The sequence below is a fragment of the Callospermophilus lateralis genome, chromosome 2, assembly GCF_048772815.1.
Source record: "Callospermophilus lateralis isolate mCalLat2 chromosome 2, mCalLat2.hap1, whole genome shotgun sequence".
NCBI classification, from domain to species: domain Eukaryota; kingdom Metazoa; phylum Chordata; class Mammalia; order Rodentia; family Sciuridae; genus Callospermophilus; species Callospermophilus lateralis.
In genome coordinates, this window is record NC_135306.1 from 186,424,708 (window position 1) to 186,446,731 (window position 22,024).

The 22,024-nt window shown below is 37.2% G+C and overlaps 1 protein-coding gene across 1 annotated transcript; it reads right to left on the minus strand.

The window, feature by feature from the left end:
* Window positions 1-871: 871 nt before the first annotated feature.
* Lrrc4c (leucine rich repeat containing 4C) lies at window positions 872-2,873 on the minus strand. Its single transcript, XM_076844350.1, has one exon. It carries the CDS (start codon window positions 2,871-2,873, stop codon window positions 951-953), a length of 1,923 nt encoding a protein of 640 aa, XP_076700465.1. The 3' UTR covers window positions 872-950.
* Window positions 2,874-22,024: the final 19,151 nt, after the last annotated feature.

Consider the following 22,024-nt stretch of genomic DNA (forward strand, 5'->3'; position numbering starts at 1 on the left):
TATATCACAAAATCAGTTTTTGAAATCTGAGCATTCTATAAAGGGTAATTCTAATCAGAGGGAAAAAAAATACCACAACATCCTTGAATATTGATCTGAAGTTCAAGTTAACTACTGAAGCAGGATCCTGTAGAGATTGACACTGGGACTAAAGAATACTCCTGTATTTTCTTTCTTAGAAAGTAGGAAATCTAGTTAACCTTCATGTTTCTCACATTTGAGCCAAACTACAAATGAGTTGTGTCCAGGTTACAGAAAAACCAACAATATTTTATTTATAATCTTATTTTAAGCTTTTGAACTACAAATTCTGGTTCTAGAGTTGTTTAAAAGTCATGGGTTTTATAGATGCTCATATGTAAATTAATCTGTTGTTTGCTTACTTTGTTTTACTTTTCTTTTCCATAGAATGGTCCTCCTCATAAATACAGAACAGATTATTACATGAAAAATATAAGATCTTGCATTTCTTTCTTGTTCTTTCTTAAAAATCTATTTCTAATATTGCATTCCCCATTGGACTACTTCATAAGGGTATGAGGGAAAAAGAAAAAAGAAAATAAAAGAGAGCGAGCGAGAGAGACAAAATAGACTGGATCTCACCACTAGAATTCACCATAAAAATCTCAAAGTGTAACAGAATTCTTACAAAATTTCCTAGACCAGTTCTTTAGGGAATTGAGATCTATGAAAAATATGGCAATTGGGGAAGGGAGGGACGAGATGTGGGAAAATAGTAAATAACTGCAGCAAAAACAGGTTCTGAGGAATACACATCATTTTGTCTGCTTTAGATCACAATAGAATTTTTAATAAATAAATTTCTTTTTTGTTTTTTTTTTGTAAAGACACTTTTTTGAAACAGTAGATTTAGCCCAGTCATTTGTGTCATTTTTAATAAACTGTCTCTTTTTTTTTGATTGTTTGTTTTCTGTAACTCTGTAAATGTTTTAGATTTGAGTCTCTTGTACATTGTCTTTAGAGTTCATTCGGATCAATAACGGTTCATGCACTGAACTGTGTATTGAATTTATTGTGTTAACTGTTGTTGTGTGGTTGAAGGGAGATTTGTAAGAATTATAGTGGTTTAGGTGCTCATGCTCGATAGCAGGCATGGGCAGGTGGCTTTCCATGGGTGTGTCCCCTGTGATCTCATCATCCACATTAATGATTTCAACAGTCCTTGTCGGAGCATGATGGTTTTGCCTGTGGTGCTGCTTTCTCATCTTGTAGAAGATGACCAGCATCACTGCCGCCATGAGTGTGATGGCCACGAAACACCCAATGATGATTTTGGTAGTCTTCATGACCTCATCAATTCCTGGGATCCCACTGTTGATGTCAGTCACTGGGATGGTGAATGTTTTTTCTGTGGACCTTGTGCTCTGTGGCATGAGAGAGGTGGTCACATTAGTGGTCTCCCAATCAATCACTGGAGTGGGGCCCACATTGTTGTCTGTGGTCCGTGCCTCATCCTGAGAAGGTTCCATTGTCTCTACTGTGACAGTTGAAAAGTAAGAGAAGGGAGTAGTGGTTGCTGCAGTAACATTCAGGGTGGCTGAAGCAGTAGTGTTCCCAACAGAATTACTCACCATACACGTATACATGCCTGTATCTTGAACGGTTACATTCGTGAAATTTAATGTACCGTCACTGAGCACAGCTATCCGTACTTTGTAAGCCCCGTGTGTCATGACTGTTCCATTTGGAGTAATCCAAGACACGGACGTCAGGGACGTGGAGGCCCGACACTTTAGCTCAGCTGCCATGCCTTCAGTGACATTGAGGTCTGCAGGGGGCTCCACAATCACAGGAGCATAGCATGTGAAATAATTCTGGTCGAGCTCCCCGATGTACCTCCCTTTCAGATTGGGAGGAGTGTTACACCGGGCGCAGCAAGCTGTGTTGGAGGGGGCCATGTCTTTTATCCACCAGCTGAGCCACAGTATGTCACAGTTACAGTTCCAAGGGTTGTGATGTAAGTGTATCCTCTCTAGATGATGCAAGGGTGTAAAGAGGTCATGAGGCAGTAATGTGAGATTGTTGTGGGCCAGGTTGATCTCCACTAGGGACTGAAGGTTATCAAAGGCATTCCGTTCAATCACTTGAATCTGGGACTGTATCATCCACAGTTTTTGAAGGTGCATCAACCCCTGGAAAGAGCCAGGCCTGATTGCAGACAAGTGATTCCCAGAAAGATCTAGCTCATCCAGTTTTATGAGCGGTGTGAGGTTAGGGATTTCCCGGAGGTTGCACATGGCAAGGTTCAAATACCTCAAGTTGGACAGACCTTCAAAGGCACCTTCTGAGATATATGAAAGCCTTTTCAATTCCCCTAAGTCTAGTCGCCGCAAGGAAGGGATTCTGTTAAAAGCATAAGAAGGGATGCTTTCAATGGGGTTGTTTCGCAACCAGAGCTCCTTCAGTTTAGACAAATATACAAAAGCTCCATTCGGGATGGTAGTAAGACGATTGTCAAAGAGTTCCAGAGTGTTGAGGTTCGCCAGACCATTGAAGGCCCCAATTTCAATGGTTCTAATATGGTTCCTACTCAACTGGAGGATTTCCAAGTGCCTCAAGTGCTTGAAGCTGTTCACTTTGATGATCTGGATTTGGTTCTCATGAAGGTTCAGCAGCCGTGTGTTGGTGGAGATGCCATCTGGAACCTCACGCAGGTTTTTCCGAACACAAATCACCTTGCTGAACTGGTTGCTGCAGGAGCACACGGAAGGGCAGGTTTGAGCCCGCACCAGACCAGCCACCACAAGAAGTTGAAGAGCCAGCAGCACCACAAGCAGGGGGTCAAATAGGGCCCTGTTAAACCTAGGACCTATCATTATCTGCTGTGGATGTAAGGTCATCTTGTTCAACATTCATAATTTATCTGGTGTTGGTCCGTCTGGAGTTCAAACAATCTGAAAAAGAAGGAAAAAAGGGTATTAGAGCTTCAGTAGGTGAATTTCTGGAGAATGTTAGTGATACAGTATGTCAGCTGATACCATTATTTGCCATATTGAAAGAGACAACAAATCTAATGTCCCTTATTGAGCTTTGTGGTCCATTATTCATGGGAAATATCTCTGCATTCCAAATTAACAACTGTCCATAGCCAGCATTCTATCAGAAGTACAATCACAGAGAAATGGACCAATGATGGGAAGAGCCCTAATACAGTGCTCATCAACTGAGTGTGACCTAAGCTCATAAAGAAAGATGCATTGAATTTTACAGTTAGTTTCAGTGTCCATGACAGACTGGAAAAAAATAGGACTTGGGGTTATACCCTTCAAAAAATTAGTAAAGACTGATTTTTCATGGGAAGTCATTGTATATGCCAGGCACCATGGGCTGTAGAATTAAAAAATAACTTTATCCAGTAGTGGCTACATAATTCATGGGCCCTGGTGTAAAATTAGAATGTGAGTGTGTGGTTTAAAACTTATAAAGAATTTAAAATCAGTGATAGCAGACCATTAACCCAAATAGGCCCTTCTAAACATGGGTTACCTTGCATTGGGGGATAATATCAGCTGTAGGTTCTGGCATCTTAATTTAAAGTACCTTTGAAGATGTACTGAAATAGTGATGTGTATATATGTACATAAATTTCATGAGATTTTCACATCCATAACTCATTATTATATAGATAACTACTACCTCTAGGCAAACAAATCACATATTAAATCATTTCTAAAGCGGTATAATTTTTATTTTCAGGAAAAATTTTGTATAACAGGACTATTGTGCCTTATGTCCCTACTCTTACAGATTTGTAGATACAGCAACTCACTTTATTTCTTTTCGCTAGCAAAAGGAAGACTTCTAAAACAATCTGTGTTTTCTAGTATAGTCCTCACCCAACTAGATTATAATGGACTGGGTAGCTTTGTTTTCCCCCTAATTTCTCATCTCAATATGCATTGTTCCTTCTATAAATCTTTTAGAAAGAAAAAAGAGGGAGAGCTCACCACATTCTAACAAAAATGCAATAATTTAGAACCTACTTTGTATCACCTTGAGCAAGTTACTACTCCTTTCTCCAATCTCCTCTTCTAATTTGCAAAAATAGAGTGACAATTATATAGCCCTTAAGTGTATGAGAATAATAAAATGAGTTGATGCAAATAAGGAACTTAGAGTAACACCTCCCACATTGTTAGAACTCAATAAATGTTAGTTGTTGTTATCATCATCATCATCATCATATTTATTATACCAAATAGCCTGCTAAGGACTGGTCATGTAAAGATGAAGAATCTAACCCTAACCCCCAAAGGGCTTTTAGTTCAAAGGGTGAGGCAGATGGGCAAATATTTAATATACAGTATTATGTGTTTCTCTCTATGCAACAAGCCACATTGGCACAAGGGCATTAATGTCAGAGTAAATTAACCCAAACTGAGAAATCGGTGTGTTTTAAAGAGGAAATTCAGCTGCGCTTGGTTTTGCGGAGGCTTGGAAGAAAGTAAAGATGGGTATTTTAATCAGAAAAATCAACCTGAGTCAAGACAGAGACACATAACAAATGCTAGTATATCCAGGGAATAGGAAACATGTCCTCCTCGATAGAACAGAAGAATCGGAAAAGAGAGTGATAAAGGAAATGGAGATGAGATTGGGTCTAGACGTTGAGAGCTGGTTCCATCAAACGTAAGAGTCCCCATTTCATCCTGCAGGCATTTGTTTCTAGAAAAGAAGGCAGCTCTCAGCTTTGTTTTGAAGAATAATAATGTTGGATTAATATGGGAGAGAGTAGCTCTTTGGAAGGAACTACCAGCAAGAATTACTAGGAAGATCTCCCAGTTGTTTAAAGTAAGCCTTGGAAAGAAGCCAAGGACAGAGAAAGTCCTGTTCCATGGTCATCACTTCCATGATGTCCTCCCCTGGACATGGAGGGCTTTAGGAAAAAGGGCTATCTCCTCTTTAGGACCTAATCTTTCTCTTCTGGTGAGATTCACAATGTAAATGAACAGTTGTGAATAGCTACATTTCCATAACTTACACAAGATGCAGAAGTGGCTCTTTCCAATAATAGGAGATGTCCTCCACAGGAAAAGCAGCTGTCGTTAGCAATCCTTAAGCATATATTCACAAAACTCCTCAAAGGGACCGTGGTTTCTGTTTTGTTTTCTTTTATTTATTTTTTGTTTGTTTTGTTGTTTGTTTGTTTGTTTTTATTTTGTTTTGTTTGTGTAGCTTTTTTTGGTACTGGGGATTAAACCCAGAAGTGCTTTACCACTGAGCCACATCCCTAGCCCTTTATACTTTTATTTTTGATTTTAAGACAGCGTCTTTCTAAGTTGCTTAGGGCCTCACTAAGTTGCTGAGGCTGATCTCAAACTTGGGATCCTTCTGCCTTATCTTCTTGAGTAGTTGAGGTTGCAGGCATATACTACCATACCCAACTGGGACCTTGATCATAGAAGGTGATATTTAAAGTTCAACATTGTTTTCTGGTTTCAAATGCTTATTTTGGTCTTCTTCCCTATTGCAGCAAAGAAATTTGACTAATAGGTTCTGAGTTCCTATTTCTTTCCCTGGCCTTTTATAACAGACCACCCACTTTGCTTCCTTTTTCAGGGCTGCTGCTGTTCTAGATTGACTTTTCACACTATCTTTTGCTGTGATTATGTGAACCACGAAAAGACAGGCCACATCTGATGGTTTCCTCTTAGTCTACTGCCAACACTGTGTCTGGCTCTAAATAAAACGAGGTTGCAAATGTGTAGAATGGTTAATATCTTATTGCAGCTCTTTCTGTACATATAGTGATATGTTCTAATATAGTAATCATGTCTTTTAATTTTCTGCACTTGCTAATGTTTAGATATCTGGAACTTTGCTGAGCATGGAACAATGGGCTGTATCATCCCTACCCAATTTCTAGAAATAAGAAAGGACTTGTCTATAAGCATGACTTTCCTATGCAAACCAACCAATCCAGAGCCAAAATCCTGATCCTCTCCTTTATTGGGTTTTCAGAGAACCCTTGTATTTGACTAGTATCTCACTGTCTTAACCCCCTCAGGACCAGCTACCAGGAAACAAGAGGCAGCCCCTCTGTCCCAGAGGCTTTCAAAATTATCCAACCTACCCAATCATAATCTGCTTATCCTGCTTTGCCTTAAAAACCACATTGAAGATTCTTGTCCACATTTCCCCCTCATTTCTTCTACCACCTGATGGACCTTGGTGGTTTCCAGCATAGTCTCTGCATGCTATGGTGTGCTCTCTCTTCTTGAAAATTATAAGCAAGAGCTCTCTTCTCATCAGCACTCATCTTCTGAACTGCTAGCCTCTCCATACGTGAATATGAAAAACACCCATTTCAAACAACCATGAAACAACATGGCCAAGGCACATTATTAACCCAGTCAATGTGTTTTATAGTTCTACCCCATTGTATAGTTCTACCCCTTTATGTTGTGCCAACAATGTGGTTGGTGGGCTATACGTCTTGAATTAAACTGAATTTTCTTTTATTGTAAATTAAACATGACCTTAAAAAATCATTTTGGGCTTCCATTTCCAGTAGAAAACTGTCTACATTTCCAGTGAGGAATGCCCTAGGCAAGTTCTCATTTGTGAGATTTAGTACAGTTTTGCATATGTCACCCCCAACCCTCACCCCCAACACACACCTCTTGGGGTTACTGGGAATGATTTTTTTTCCCATGTAAGGTCCCTGATACAAAAACCAATTAATATTTTTGAGTTGAAGTCTCAAGTTTTTTCTCCTTCCTTTTTTTCCAATCACCTCCCATGCCTTGACCTTCCTCAGAATCCTAGTCTCTGACAATACAGGTGGAAATAACTGGTTGAATGGAAATAGCACAGGAGGGAAGATGGTAATTCCTTACTTGGCTCTTGCTACCTTTTCCTCTGTTCCAATAAAGACAGCCAGGCCTGATGGACAAGAGAGAAGGCTGTGATATGAGATTCCCTGTGTTCCTAGATCTGTATGAACCTCACTGAGATGAAATTGGTAAAGTTATTTTAACTCTCTATACTTCACTCTTCTCATCATGAAAGGGCCACAACTGAATCCACTCAAAAGTCTTTCATTAAGAAAGTTACTGCTTTGTAATAAGCAACATGCAATAAACATTTATTACATGTTAAAAATAAGGTGATAGGGTCCTCAGGTCCCTCTTGTTCTTTAAAATAGAAGCAGTAGCAGCATCTCTTATTCAACATTGTATTAAGGAATAACTGCTGTGATCAGGAATACGCTGTCATTAAAACACAGGCAAATGTGACATTATTATTACTCCTCTTTCCCAGGACTTAGTTTTATTTTCTGCTTCCTGCCTGTTTCAAGGTCTCTGTGCCATTGCAATTAATGAGATTTCCTATAAATCAGTCATAAGTAATGATTTATGAATTACAGCCAGTTCAAAGCCAATTTATAACTTACAGCAACTAACACTTGGTACATTGCACTGAATCAAATGAACTACTATCAACAAAAGGTTTTCTACTTTGAAATCTAAATTATGTTACTTTACATCAACAGCCATGCTTCAACATCTCTTTCATAAGATGTTTTTATCACATCAAAAGGAAATCAATTTAAAGGTATGCACTATCCATTATGATGCCATCTAACAGCATTTACTTACAAATAGATTTGTGTGGGTTTTGAATTAAACTATGATACTTTTAGCCCTGTCCCAGAGGAGATCTTGACTCTGTCAATAGACCTTTCTTCCTTCCCTGTCCATGCTTCAGTGCACTGATAGCCTAGCGAGAGGCAGTAGAGAGAACCGCATGTGGAAGTTAGCTAATGGAGATGCTTTATTTAGCTCAGGATTGTTGCTGACTTGGCATAGGCTGTGTATAGACATTAGAATTAGTTGAAAAGAGAGGTGAGATCAAACAAATTCAGCTAATCCCAACCACCTCCTCCCCCACACTCCCACAGAGCCTTAGTGCTCCTCCCTAAACCTAGAACAGCACAACCACTCACCCCCATTCCCAGTCCTCCCTGAAAATGGAGCGCCAGAACTACTGGCCCCAAACTCAGTCTTGACACCTGGCCCTGGCCATCCACATTCAACATGGCTTTGCTATTCTACCAACTCAATTAAGCATCTCTTTCCTATTCTGGGGCTCTCAGGCCTAAGCAAAGGATTTCATTGATCCTTAGGGGAATTAACCCAGAGATCCATCAAGGCTTTCTTAGAAAGGTTCCACCAGGTTCTGTGCTATGGGTTTCATGGAATCTCTCACCTCACCTTGGTTTTTTCACCAATCCTAGATTGTTGCATCTTCATCTTATGTGGTCCTAATCAAGTTCCTACAGTGAAAACTCTTCCAAAAATCAAATTTCTTTTTCAAATAAATTATCACCACACCTTCCCCACTGCCCTCACAGACACTGCCCTACACTGGCAAGGCACTGTCTTCTCTCATCAGAGTAAGCAATAAACGCATCAGTCTTTACCATTGGTCGTATAGGTGTTATTGTAGAAGGTAGCTTTTCACAATTCATTAAAATGTGCTTGAACCTCAAACAAAATACCCGCTGCATCTGTTGCTTGTGTAACATCCTAACCCTTTTCCTTCTTTTGGAAAAAAAAAAAAATATTCAGGAAATCTCAAGTCCCTAAAAAGTACTTTAGGCTATGCAGACTTGAGGTCCCTTGTTGTGACCCAGCACCGATTGTGCTATGGTAGCAACCATACACAAAATATTTATAAATAGGCATAGCTGTGCTCCAGTTAAGCTATTCATGGGCACAGAAATTTGAATTTCATGTCACATCTTTCAAAATATTATTCTCCTTTTTCCCCCAACCAGCTTGTAGGGCATACAAAAACAGGTGACAGGCCAACTTGCAGACTGTCATTTCCCTGGGCTCTTGTCAAAGCAAACATTGTTAGTACCACTCATGTTGTCAGAGACTACTTAATTCTGGACATGTGACACAGTTTGGCCAATGAAAAGTAAAAACTCAACAGAGGGAATTCTGATAGTATTTTTTTTTTCTTTCTCCTAAATATGAAATTGGGGGGGAAAGTACTTCTTTATTCTGTTTCTGGGAACTGCTGACAGTCTTAGACATCTAGAATTGCTGCAGCCATCTTGTGACCAAGAGGGAAACCAGCCTGAAGATAAAGCTGATGTGCCAAAGAAGGAAAAATAGAAAAATGGAAAGAATTTATATCCTTCAGGTTTGTCATCTGAAGTTTAATTAATGAATCTTGTAACTGTTCTAGCTCTAGATTTTCTTATTATGTAAAATGATCAAGTTCTTCAGTATAAAAAGGTTTATTTTTTCTTCTTCATGTATAGCTGGATTTATTTGGATATATTGATACACTCACATTCTTACCCCTCCCCCTTCACTCTCTCTCCATTCTTTAGTGGAATATATAAAATAAAAAAAGGACAAATAAGAGAGTGGAAAAAAATTCTGATTTCTTATACCATTTTAAGTCTTAGATCTTTCAAAAAAAGCAAATAAGTTAAGGCAACATGTTTTTCTTAGAAGAAAGTTGCTGAGGTTTATTCCCATAATGCTAAAAAGGCATTCTAGGGCTGGGGATTTAGATCAGTAGCAGAGCACCTGCATATTGTGTGAATCTCCAGGTTCCATAATAATTTAACTACAAAATAATAAGGAATAAAAAAGGAATGCATTCTACTGCACAATTATTTCCTTCAATACCCCCTTGGCTTTTATAGAATGACAAAAAATAAATAAATAATAAATTAAGTACCAGCATTACCAAAGGTAATTCACCAAAGGTATTCAACTTTTTTCTTTTGTACCAATATTTCTTCATATGGTTCATTGTTACACATTTTAAGTCTACTCTTGCAAATCTATTAAGAATTCTCTACCCCTCTCATGCAAGGGTAAGTTGTTCTGCAGTTTTTCAGGGGAAAAAAAAATTGTATAATGCTCAGGACTGACCCCTCTAGGCAAATGTAAAGGCAACCACTTTCAAATGGCTAGCTATAACACAAGGTCTCCCATGTCAGGTCAATAGGCAGCGGCAGGCCAAACACACAGACTTTGCAATGGCTCTAAAATAGTTTGGATTTTAGGAGTTGAGATTTGAAGAACAAAATTTGGCTTTGCCTTTGAGTTTTTTAGAAGATTTATCTAATAGTAGATGAATAAATGTTTAGAGTCTAGAAATGACTACATTAAATGTCATTAAATGAGAAGAAACAATAGCTAGAGAGAACTATGCATTAAAAAAATGAAGACAAAGAAAAAAAGAATCCATGTGATTTCACACAACATGGTGCTATCCTCTGGAGAATATAATTAAGAATCATAAAGGAGCTAAATTGGCCATGCCTTCTGGAACTTTCTAATCTGGTTAAAGCTGTAATGCAAACTAGAGATCCATGTATAAAATAAAATAATGTTTATACATGCATCTAGGCTTTAATGCAATTCTGTGTGAGCAATATTTAAATGACATAACTCATTGTCATAAATCAATGAAGGCATACCTAATCTTAAAGTTGTCAAAAGAGGATTTGGGGTTTTATGTGGGTTTTAAGGGAGTACAGAATTGCACTGAAGCAGGGTGGTGGTGGAGGAGGTAAGAAATTACTCATAAAAGCAGAGGAAGAGCACAAAATAAGAAAACTGACTTAATGAAAGTAAAGAACTTACACTGCAGGATTTAAATAGTTCAATTGGTCCAACTGAGGGCCACTGCATGCCTGGCAGAAGGGTTGGGATTTGCTTCAATAAAGACATTTAGGAAGAAACTTGAGGTCCTTAAGTAGGGAATGGAATTATAAGAGCTTTGTTGTAAAGTTTCTACCTTTGCACATGAAAGAAATTGGAAAAAGAAGACAGGTTGTTGAAAAAGTAGGTGATTTCAAAAATTAACATCACCAGTGATATTTTTAAAACTGAAGGGAACTGATCTTCAGGGTGATTATCTGACTGCTGACACATGTACAGGTTCAAGTTAATCCATCTCAATTAAAATCCTGTAGCGCATAAAACACCAACAAAGGCAAAATTTGCTTCTGTGTATGGTCATGTTCAAAGAGTATTAACATTAGCAAAGAGAGTCTACTATCATATTGGAAACTGATCCTCAAATTGGGAACGAGGTATGTCTGACCTACAGTGTTTCTCATATCTGTTTATGATGTAGATGGTACACACATGAAGGAAACATAAACATGCATCAGATTTTGGTTTTATTTCTAACTGGGAGTAATACTGAAGCATAGATAGAATGTTCAATCTATATCTGTCACATTAAAGGAAATAAAAACCAGATTTAGGGTAAAATGACTTTTAAAGGATTGGCTTAGTATTCCTAACTGTTCAATCTTTGTCCTTCTCTGAGCCACATCTTCTCAATTGTGAGTGATGTTAACACTTCATAAACAGACACTGTGAAGACTATACGAATTAAATGGCATAGTTTATACCAAAAATCGACTCCCCTAATCTGCTCCGGCACCTCCACATACCCAGTTAGAGAAGGCAAAAATGTAAACTCTTTACTGACTTTTCTTGTGCTGAATTCACATCCAGTATTAACTATTCTTTGACTTTATTTGTAAGATATAAGCCAGACCCTCCAATTTTTTCTCATTGTCCTTTTCATAGTCAAATTACCTCTTTTTCTCACTTGGACCACTAAAATATCTTCTTTATTGTACCATCTACTTTCACAATTGCCTTGGCATAATTAATTATTCATAAAATATTTAGCAAGAATTTTAAAATATAAATATGTTGCCAGATGTGTTAGCACATTCCTGTAATTTCAGCTACTCAGGATGCTGAGGCATGAGGATTGCACATTCCAAATCTGCTAAACAACTCAGCACTATCCTATATACACATACACAGACTCATATATATATATATATATATATGTGTGTGTGTATACACACACATATATATATATATAACATATACATATTTGTATATATATCCATATTTCCCATCTCTTTCTTCAGTTGAAACCCATATTAGCTCCACAACTTTTTATAACACAATGCCAACTGCATTGTTGTCCAATACGTGATCTGACCCCTGTTCAATTCTCCAACCTTTTCTCTTAACTTCTTCAACCTTTCTTCAACACTATTGACCTTCCTTCCTTCTTCAAATGTTCCAAGATTGTACCCCGTTAGACCTTGGTAGTAGTACTCCCTATGCCTCTCTCTATATCCTTTGATTTTTTGTGTGATTGGTTTTCTTTATTACTTAGAATTCCCTTTAAATTTTATCCTACTAGAAAGTTCTTTCTGATCCTCTGGGACTAAAGCAGTTCTTCTCTCATATTTAATAAATTACCATATTTCATTTTCATTATAGTATTTACTCTATTTGCTATTTCTCTCATATATTCAGGTATTTATTTTCCTACCGCCTGTCACATCTCAGTGGAACATTAATTTCCATGCAGTAGAGATTTATCTAATTTATAGTCTGTAGTATTTTCTTGAAAAAAAAGTACTCATCAAATATATGTTCACTGGGAATGCATGAATGAATGAGTTTTCAAGCAGATGGAGGCAGGTTGCACACATGTAAGGCTGTACAGATAAATTACAAAGTGGAGCCTCATTCAAAAAGTAAGAATTTCATCAATTTCTGTAATGATATCTGCCTGGTTTGTAGTTAGTTGCATAGAAGTATTTCCCACCATGAAAAACTGGAAAGAACAAAGAAATTTACAGAGCATTTCACCATCTCCTTGCTCTTTTTGCATGTGTTTTGGGGCAGGTAGAGGAGTAGAGGAGGTTTCCCTATTTTTTTTTTCCTTTATGTCTATGTCTATTATTATCAGGAGCAACCCGGTTTTATGTTTGACCAAACAATGCCCCCTGCTGCATGTGCCTAAAATAACATGATTGCCTTGAAAGTTCCCTCATAGAGGATGCATAGTTGTTTTCTTAATTTGTTTATTCACATGATACCTCCCTGGACTTCAGAACTGAGGAAATGAACTTCCACTACATTAGATCTGACCGCTCTTCCAGCAGAGAACAAGCATCCCTGTAGCAAACAAGTCAAATCTTCTGTATATCCCCTTTAAAATGGAAGACTTTCTTGGTCTTCACATGTCTGCCCCAGGGACAAATTTGAACCATTTAATTAAAAACCCATGGGTTAAAAAGATCTCCTAATACTACTATCAATATTCAAAGCACAAAGATGGAACTGGCAAAGGACACGGTGGCAGCTCCAATCTTGTTTTAGCACCAAAAAGTCAAATCTACTTCATGCTAAAAAATCAGACCAAGAAGTGCAGTTAACACTTGGCAGGTCTAAAAATAAAATTAATTTTTTTTTCCTGGCTTGTTTACCTTCTCATGATGCAGGAGAGATAAATGTACCTGGCATGAGGTTTCTGGCTGTTTATGAGTCCTTTTGATCATCTTCACTTTTTGAAGTTGATTATTTATTAAAATATGAAATATAGATGACTAACTTGTATCTCAAATTATATGGTGGAACTTGTGGTGTTCAGGAGGATGTTTGTATTTTTATGACAGCTATTTGCTTGAGCAAAATGCATAACCAAAGTAAAGAACCTTGAAACCTCCAGCTCAAAATACTCCTTGATATTTCACTCTTTAGATTACAAAATCAGAATGCTCCCATTATAGAAATGTGCCTCATTGGAACAATGCCTGCCTTCACCGCTTTACTAATATCCTAAGTCTGAGCCTAAACAATGCATAAAAACTTATTTTCCCATTCTTTATTCCCCCCTCCCTCAGGTTCAGGTGTCACCAAATAATCAATGCATGCCATTCCTTATCTGTAAAATTGGTCTTTATTTTAAAATATACTTTTCCCATGTAATATTTTCAAAACAACACTTTACAGGCTTGGTATAACAACACACAGGCACCTAGACATTCACAGTTCCAAAAAAGTAATTCACCAGTGCCACTAGAACAAAGCTCAAGTCTCTTACTGCCTCTACCCACTAGATGCCAGCAGCTTCCCCAGTTGTGCAAAGCCATAGAGCCTCTGAATATTGCCAAATGTCTGGGGTTGGAGGGGGGGTGAGTGTGTGCAATACTGTACCCTGAAAAACCAATGCTTTAGTCTGAAATGAAAGGGACTTCAGGATCCTGTACCTGACTGTTCCCAGTCTCATCTCCTATGACAATCCCTTACAGTCTAGGCGGCATTCTTTTCCTCACTCTAAAAATATGTCCCCTCCCCCTGCCCCCCCATCTTTCCCTCATCAGGGACTTCCTCCTTTCTTTGGCCTGGAATACCACACTCTGATTTTTCCACCAAAATTAAACCCTACCAGAGTCAATTTCATAATGACTATCTCTATTAGACTTTCATCCTTTTTATCAATCCATCTTCCCCCTAACTGTCCATAAGGCCAAGATTACAGCACTTACCAAATCCATTGGTAAACTGGTGAATGTAGATGGGCAGATGATCAAACTAATCTTGTTCATAAGCTTTTGAAGACTGAAACTGGATGATGTCTAGATATTCAGTAAACATTTGTTGAATTGAATTACCGAACGCATCCCCATATTTCAATTCGTAGTCTGGAGCAAGTTGATAGGGTAATTTTATAATAATAGACTATGAAGGTCTACTGATGAGACTTATGTAAACCAAAAAGATGTTAAGCAGTATACATCTTGTTATAAATTGTCAAGGGAGGCTCAACAATCACTCCTTACCACCACTCTCAACAGACAAACAACAAACAAACGAAAAAGCTTCTCAAGATGATCGAAAACAATGGTTTAGGGTAAAAAGTTCTCTTTACCAATAGTAAGCAATATCCTAACTACACTATCCAGAGAGCCAAGTATATCATGTAAACTCAACATATGTGTATTAAATGAAACAATTTATAACTGACTTCATGAAAGGGATGATTGTTGTAGATTACCAGCTACTTACACAGCTAAGCAGATGTATATTGTATATAGAGTTTTTAAACCTCAGATATATAATTTTGTGTAACTCTGGCCTGTCAAACTGCCTAGGGTTTGCATACCTTAATTTTTGTACTGTATTATTGTGTGGATACATGAGTTGATATAGAGAGATGGATTTAGAAATGATGTCTAGTACATAATCAGTATTGTATACATTTTTGTTCTTGTTTAGTTCAATATTTAGTTCTTATTACAATGAAGTCCTTATATGAAGAATGATCCACAGCTTGACTATTATCTAATGTTAAATCAATGTGAATCATACAATTAAGTTCTCTTAGCTTAATTTCTTATCAAGGACATTATTTAATTATTATTTGCTTTTCCATGAAATTGTATAGCACAATCCATGAATTCCTACAACATTTACTATGGGTTTCACCCCATTTGTGAACCTTTGACATTACATACAATTTTTTGTTCACTTGTGATTGCATATTTTAAATAAAGTTTAGTCATCAATTTTATCATCACATCCTCATGGAGAATTACACTAAACAAAGATTGTGAACAAATTATTTAAGACAAATTCCCATTGTGAAAGGTTTGGGATTCAGTCTACTCTGGTGCCATAGATCTTTGCTAAACACCTTAAATTCAGGTAACGGTTTGTCACTTTGTCATATTTTTAAGGAATTTGTGGTAAAGGAAGAATCATATACAGAAAGATAATATTGGGTCCTGAGCTTCTTCAGCAGAGAAGAAATGGGACTTTTCTACTCTACAACTTAACTTTATTAGGTATAGATTATTCCTCAGGGGAGAATGCACTACTGCATTATATAATGCATTAATGTTTATCTCTTTCAATGCATTCTGGATGATCATGATTGATACCAAAGGAGAAAGTATCATGCATATTAATGTAATCGTAGAACAGGAATAAATGAGAAAAGATAACATTCCATTAAAAACTACATTATATTTGTATTAAAAAAAAGCAGGAAATAAAAAAGAAAAAATAACCTCAAATCTACTGTTTAAGAGAAGTTAAATTGCAGAAAATGGACATATATTTTAACCTCTCGGGATTTATAGTAGGATCATTATCTCTAGATTCTCAGACTGAAAAGTGGAGGCAAGAAAAGCTAATAAAAGAGGTTGGACATCTCAAATTATGTTTAATCAAAATTATGAAATATTATTGTTCTCCTCATAACATTTTCCTCTCAGCCCATAAACTAAGAGTTGTTTTTCTATTTTTTCTTGTGAATAAATATATATATATACACATATATATATATTTATTAAGAACCTTATTTAATAAATGTCTTAGGAATTCATGAATTGTACTATAAAATTTCATGGAAAAGTGAATAATAATTAAATAAGGTTCTTAATAAGTGAAAATATATATATTTGCGTGTGTGTGTGTGTGTGTGTGTGTGTGTGTGTATTTTCTCTGTCCAGGTTACTAACAGGGAAAGTAATTAAAGAAGCTTCTGAAAAATATAACAAGCTCATCTGGAACATAAGTTCTCAGCAAGGCAAGCAGAGAAGGATTTGATTTCAAAAAGTTGGTAATGCGGTTAAAGGCCTGGCTTCCCATGTTTCCTTTGGATTGATGACTGGGATGGGAAGAATTGGTAGTCATTAACCCCCAACTGCTCATTAATCCTTAGGAAATGCCCTGTTCCAGGGTCATCAGTCCCTTTATATGTTGAAAACAAATAAACAATAGTACCCAAAAGGCATATGGATTTTTGTAATGAGAAATTCAATTTAAATTATCATACAAGGCAATATGAAGAGAATAAATATCATTTGTAGAGAGTCATTCAGACTTTAAAATCACCTTCCAATGTTTTACCAAGTACTTTCTTGTTCATTATTAAACAGTATAAAGTCTAAATTTCCTAGACTATAACCAAAAACGTGTGGTGTTGTGGAATTTGTCCTAAATATATATATATATCTCCAGGCCAAACACTAAAGGTATCTAGGAATCAATTTATAGCAGGGTGCTGGGACCCTCCAATGCCATTTGAACCATAATACCATATTATGACAAGTCTGCTTGCCAACACTTTACCTAGGAGGAAACTTCTTCAACTCAGTAACTTCCCATCATTGATCATTTGAGGCAGGGTACTGAAATAAGCCTAGCACAAGCAACGTAAAATCAAAGCCAAGACCATTTGATTGTGAGGATCATTGTAAGTCGTCAGGATGTTCAGAGAGAATCAGTGAGGTTTGACAGGAAGGCTGGCCCACCTCTGATCTGGTAGGATATGAGGATCTAGGTAAGCACAGGGGCTAGCATTCCAAGAGAGAAAATAACATGGGCATTTCTTTCAATAGTATTTGTTGGTTGCCTTCCAAGAATCATGCAAAGCATTTACTTCTTCACACATGGGACCAAGTGTCTCCTGTTAAAGATCCCACAGTGTACTATAATTCATAAATTAGTAAGTAAAAATGATAATAGAGTGAAAAGCACTAGAGAAGATGACACAGAGGGTTCATTGGAGCACGGAAAAAAGAGCACACAGTAACAAAGAGAAAAGACTGAAAATAGGCAGGAGCTAGGAACCACAGGAAGTGAACCTCAGCAGGAGGCAGAAGGCCTCCTGACTTCTACCAGGAAAGTATGCTGAAATGTAGTGGGATAGGTTGCTGGGAAAGTAAAATAACATCACATTGAGAAAAAAAAACAAACAAAAGAGTTGGATCCTATGTTAAGGCAGATGAATAATTGTGGGGACTCAATTTTTCTTTTTGTTGGAAGGGAAAAGGACATTGAAGAACATATTCAAGAAAAAGAAGGCTGTTGATGTGTACAATATGGATAGGAACAAATGAACAAATAAAACATCTCAATAAATAAGTTCTAAAATAATGAACTTATAGATAAGACTCTGATTTAGCCTAAAACATAGGCAAATATGCATCATGTTTTTTATAGCTCTACTACAGAATTTTCACTCTGTGAAACTCATTGGCTGCCCTGACTTCTGTTTATTTTACAGTTCCTAAAGCACAGGAGCAAGTCCTGCATATCTAACCCTGGCTCCTGCTGACTATCTCAGACCCACTGCCTTCCAGTTTTCAGCATGACTTAAGAGTTTAATAAATTCACCAAAATGACCCACAAAAACCTGATAAGGAAACTCTCTTTAATTGAGTCTGTGTTTATGAGATCTGAGCAAGGGGAGGAAACAGAGTAGACTCTTTCTGTGATTTCCAGGCAACGTCATTTAATCAGAATGCAGATAGCAGGGATGGCCTCCTAATTGGAACTGGAAACTGGTTTCAAGTAACCTCAACACTATTCGCATTGCATAATGAGGACGCCTTGGTGATGACATGTCAGATAATGGAAATGACTGGAATCAGAGATTTCTTTGTTTCTCCCTAATGACTACAAAAGAGGGAATTATTCAGCAAATGCAGACATTTGGAAATTGGATTCTTATTTATTTACACAAAGCAGTCCTCATTTTGCTTGGTGCCATGTTAACCATAGGTCATGTATATTGGAAAAAGTCATCTTTTTGCAGTCTCTGTATTTGCTCTAGTTACCGTGGAACCTTGCAAAATGATGACTGCTGTTCCAATATTAACAAACCAGTTAACATAGTACTATGCAAAGTAAAAACTCCCTGTATTTTCCTGTATTCATTTTGCCTACAAGGTATAATTTGCAAAAATATTCCATGGGGGGAAAATGAGACATATATATATATGAAAAGCAATAAGGAACTTGGTCCCCCAAGGTATGTTAAAGTGATGAGAAACAGGGAAAATTGAATATGCCCCTATTTAGGCCATTAGTACTTAACCTACTTTTTCCTTGGTTTGAATGATGAAGATTCCTTTTTGGTTTCTTCTCCCACCATCTGTCTTTATTCTCTAAAGGATACATTTTATAAAGAACAATTCAACTGAAAAAGCACAAGACTGACAGCCTGATTCCAATAGGGATATTAATTACAGTTGCAGGGTGACAATAATGTAAGTCACTTAAATGTACTACACCATTCTGTCAAGTGAAGACAGAATATGTGTCCTTTGAATGCCAAAGGCATACGAGAGAGATAAAGGTTAATGTTGAAAACACTTGGGAAAAAAGTAAACTCTACAAAACAAGGGTGAATTATGGTAAGGCTGTCACTCCTACACTTTCCATTCCTGCATTTCAAACTGTAAGTATCATGCCAACAGAAACTTGATGTGAGATGGGGATGTAAACAAGACTCTGGGATCAGTGTTTGGGAAATTCTGGTCTACAGGCAAAATCTAGCTCAACATTTCTTTTTGTAAACAAAATTTTATTAGATGATTCTATGAGAGCTTGTGTATGTATTGTCTATGGGTGCTTTCACACTGAAGTTCAGAGTAATTGCCATGGATAATAGGACTTACATAGCCTGAAACGTTTACTAACAGTCACTCGATGAAACAAATTTGAACTTTTCCTTCAGCACAAGAACATCTTTTTCTGATCTACTCCTTTCAACCTCAAGGTTGCCAAGAAAGATGACCTGTTAGGGAATGGAAGAAAAATATTGGGATATCTACTTATAATTAACCATCATCTAAGAAATAATAAAGGAAGTAAGCTTCGCTTGTGTGGAAGTGACGCCATGTGTCACATAATATATGTGAGGAATCCTGGGCAAAAGAGTGGCTTCCTGTGGTGTTCATGCTTACTACATGTTATGACATACTGCTAGGTCTCTATGGTTGTCTAGGGTGACTCTATGCATTCTATTATTTAGCTTTAACTAAACTAACACAAAGCAGATAAAGTGGATTAAAATGTTTTTTTTTTTTTTCTCAAAAACAATAGAGAATAAATGCCCTATTAAGGAAAGAATAAGCCCCTGGACAGAAAGAAAAGTGGAGCCATATTTTATCTCCAATATGAACTCCTTGAAGTTGAAAGGGGGTTAAATTTTAAAGAGACATTCATTCTTATTAATCCTGTAGTTGTGTGTGAGTTTGTGTGTGCACGTGTGCACACATGCACCAGTGAAGAGTGTACATATATGTGGAAAATCATTCTCACCAGCAATTATGGCCTCTCAGAGTCTTGTCCTAGCTAAACTCCATCCTTTCTTTTCTGATTCACTAGATATCCACCGACATCTCTGACTTACTCCTGGATTCTTTTTGATATTTTGCTCTCAGGAAAACTTGAGAGAGTTTATGAATTATCAGATAATTTTCAACTATAGGTATTAGATAGAGTTGGAAGACTGATTTTATTTTACTTTGAATCCATAGTAACAGAAAATCAGAAATGTGGGGGAGTGGGAGACACAGAGAAATAATAAAAAAAAAAAAAAAAAAAAAACCAGTGTGCTTTCTATGTGGTAGAGACTCTGAGTGACTTGCATATACAAGTTTATTCATTCCTCATAAACTCATGTAGTAAAAGCCATTATTCTGGTATACAGATGAGAAACCAGATGCTGAGTTTGTCACTTATCTCAAATCACTCAGATAGTATCTGAGCCTGGGTCTGTCTAACCCTCCCTGCCGCCTCCCTTCCCCAGCTTTAACCATGGTGCTATATAGATTGCTTTCTACTAGCTCTGTACACTTCGGATCAATGACTTATTCTTTCAGCAACTCATTTCTAAAGGCACCAAGAGAAATACTACTACTATGATGTAGTAGCTGCAGTACCATCTTCAATCTTAACAGAACCCATTGCTTAGAAGTACTCACATTCACTTTGCCTTGGAGAAACCAAGAAAGAACATTTAAGACCTTCTCCAAGATTCAGAGCCAGCCTGGGGTAGACCAGCAGCTTCAGATTGATTTTCCTCTATATAATACCTGGCTACGAAGTGTGAAGGATTAAGACAATCTAAGTGAATATACCCAGCAAAAAACCTGGTACACAGTAGGTACCATCTACGTAGTATATTCTGTCTTTCCTAAATCAGTTTCTTCATACTCCTGGAACATGACCAGAATGGGGATGTTATGCTCAAGTCTGAACACTCGGGGTGAGGAGGAACATCATCCTGTGCTGAATAAATCAAGGAAAAGCCATACCTGGGGACGAAGGTGGCCCTAATATGTAGACGGCAAACTTTCAACTGGCAGTGAAAGGTTCCTTCTCACCAACATGTGCTACCTTGGTATACTTCACTCCCAATTCTTTTATTTTTGAGGAAAAACATTTCCAGCTAATAACACAATTACACTTAAGTATCAGGCCCCATTTTAGTATTATTGCATTTGTTAAATCTAACTGAGTCCAAATTACTTCCTCAATGCTAATAAGAGAAAAAGGAGGAGGAGGAAACAGAGGAGGAGGTAGAGGATTTGCTGAGGGGGATGAGGTTTGGGAAGGTTAAAGGAAGAAAAGAAGACACATATACAAAGTGACAGAGAGAAAAACAGAGAGATATCAATGCTGCATATAGCCTCAAGTCCGATAAATGTCAGTTAAACTTGCTGCCTGCGGTTTCTATGGAAACCCCTTAAGTTAAGAGTGGAACACAGACATTTTTTGGACTGCAATTCACAAGCTGTTTATTTAATTATGATGAAACATGAGACTGTTAGGGACAATACTATTATCATACTGATAGCATTTAGGATTCAACAAATAGGTATTGAAAACTAAAAGGCTGATTTTTTTTTTTTTTTTTTTTTAAAGCATTGACTTCTTGTGAATGGCATGCGGTTAAAATGCATCTTGTTTTTACAGGACTTCACAAATTACTTCCCTCAGGCGAACCCCAAATTAGCAAAATGAAATTCGTTTAAAAGGGAGTTCTTTAGAGGCTTCATGCCAATTATAACCCCCTATGCCCAGTGAACAAAACCAAGGTCACAGCATATTTTCAATTAAACCCAAGATAGCACCAAAGTGCAGCACAGCTGGAAAAGCAAGCACATTATTACCCCATAGATCATTTGTGAGCAATGAATAGGTCTCCGGTGCTTTTCTGTTTTATAGGCATTTGAATATAAAAATAAAGAAAATCGCTTCAGATTTGTTCTTGCCTTCCAAAATAAACAGCCACTTTTTTAGGGCATTATTCCTTGTGGCCTGAAGAAAAACGATTTGAAGCCCTCACTTTTCTGTCTCTGATGGTTGGGAAATCGTTCACTTAGCCTTTAATTTAG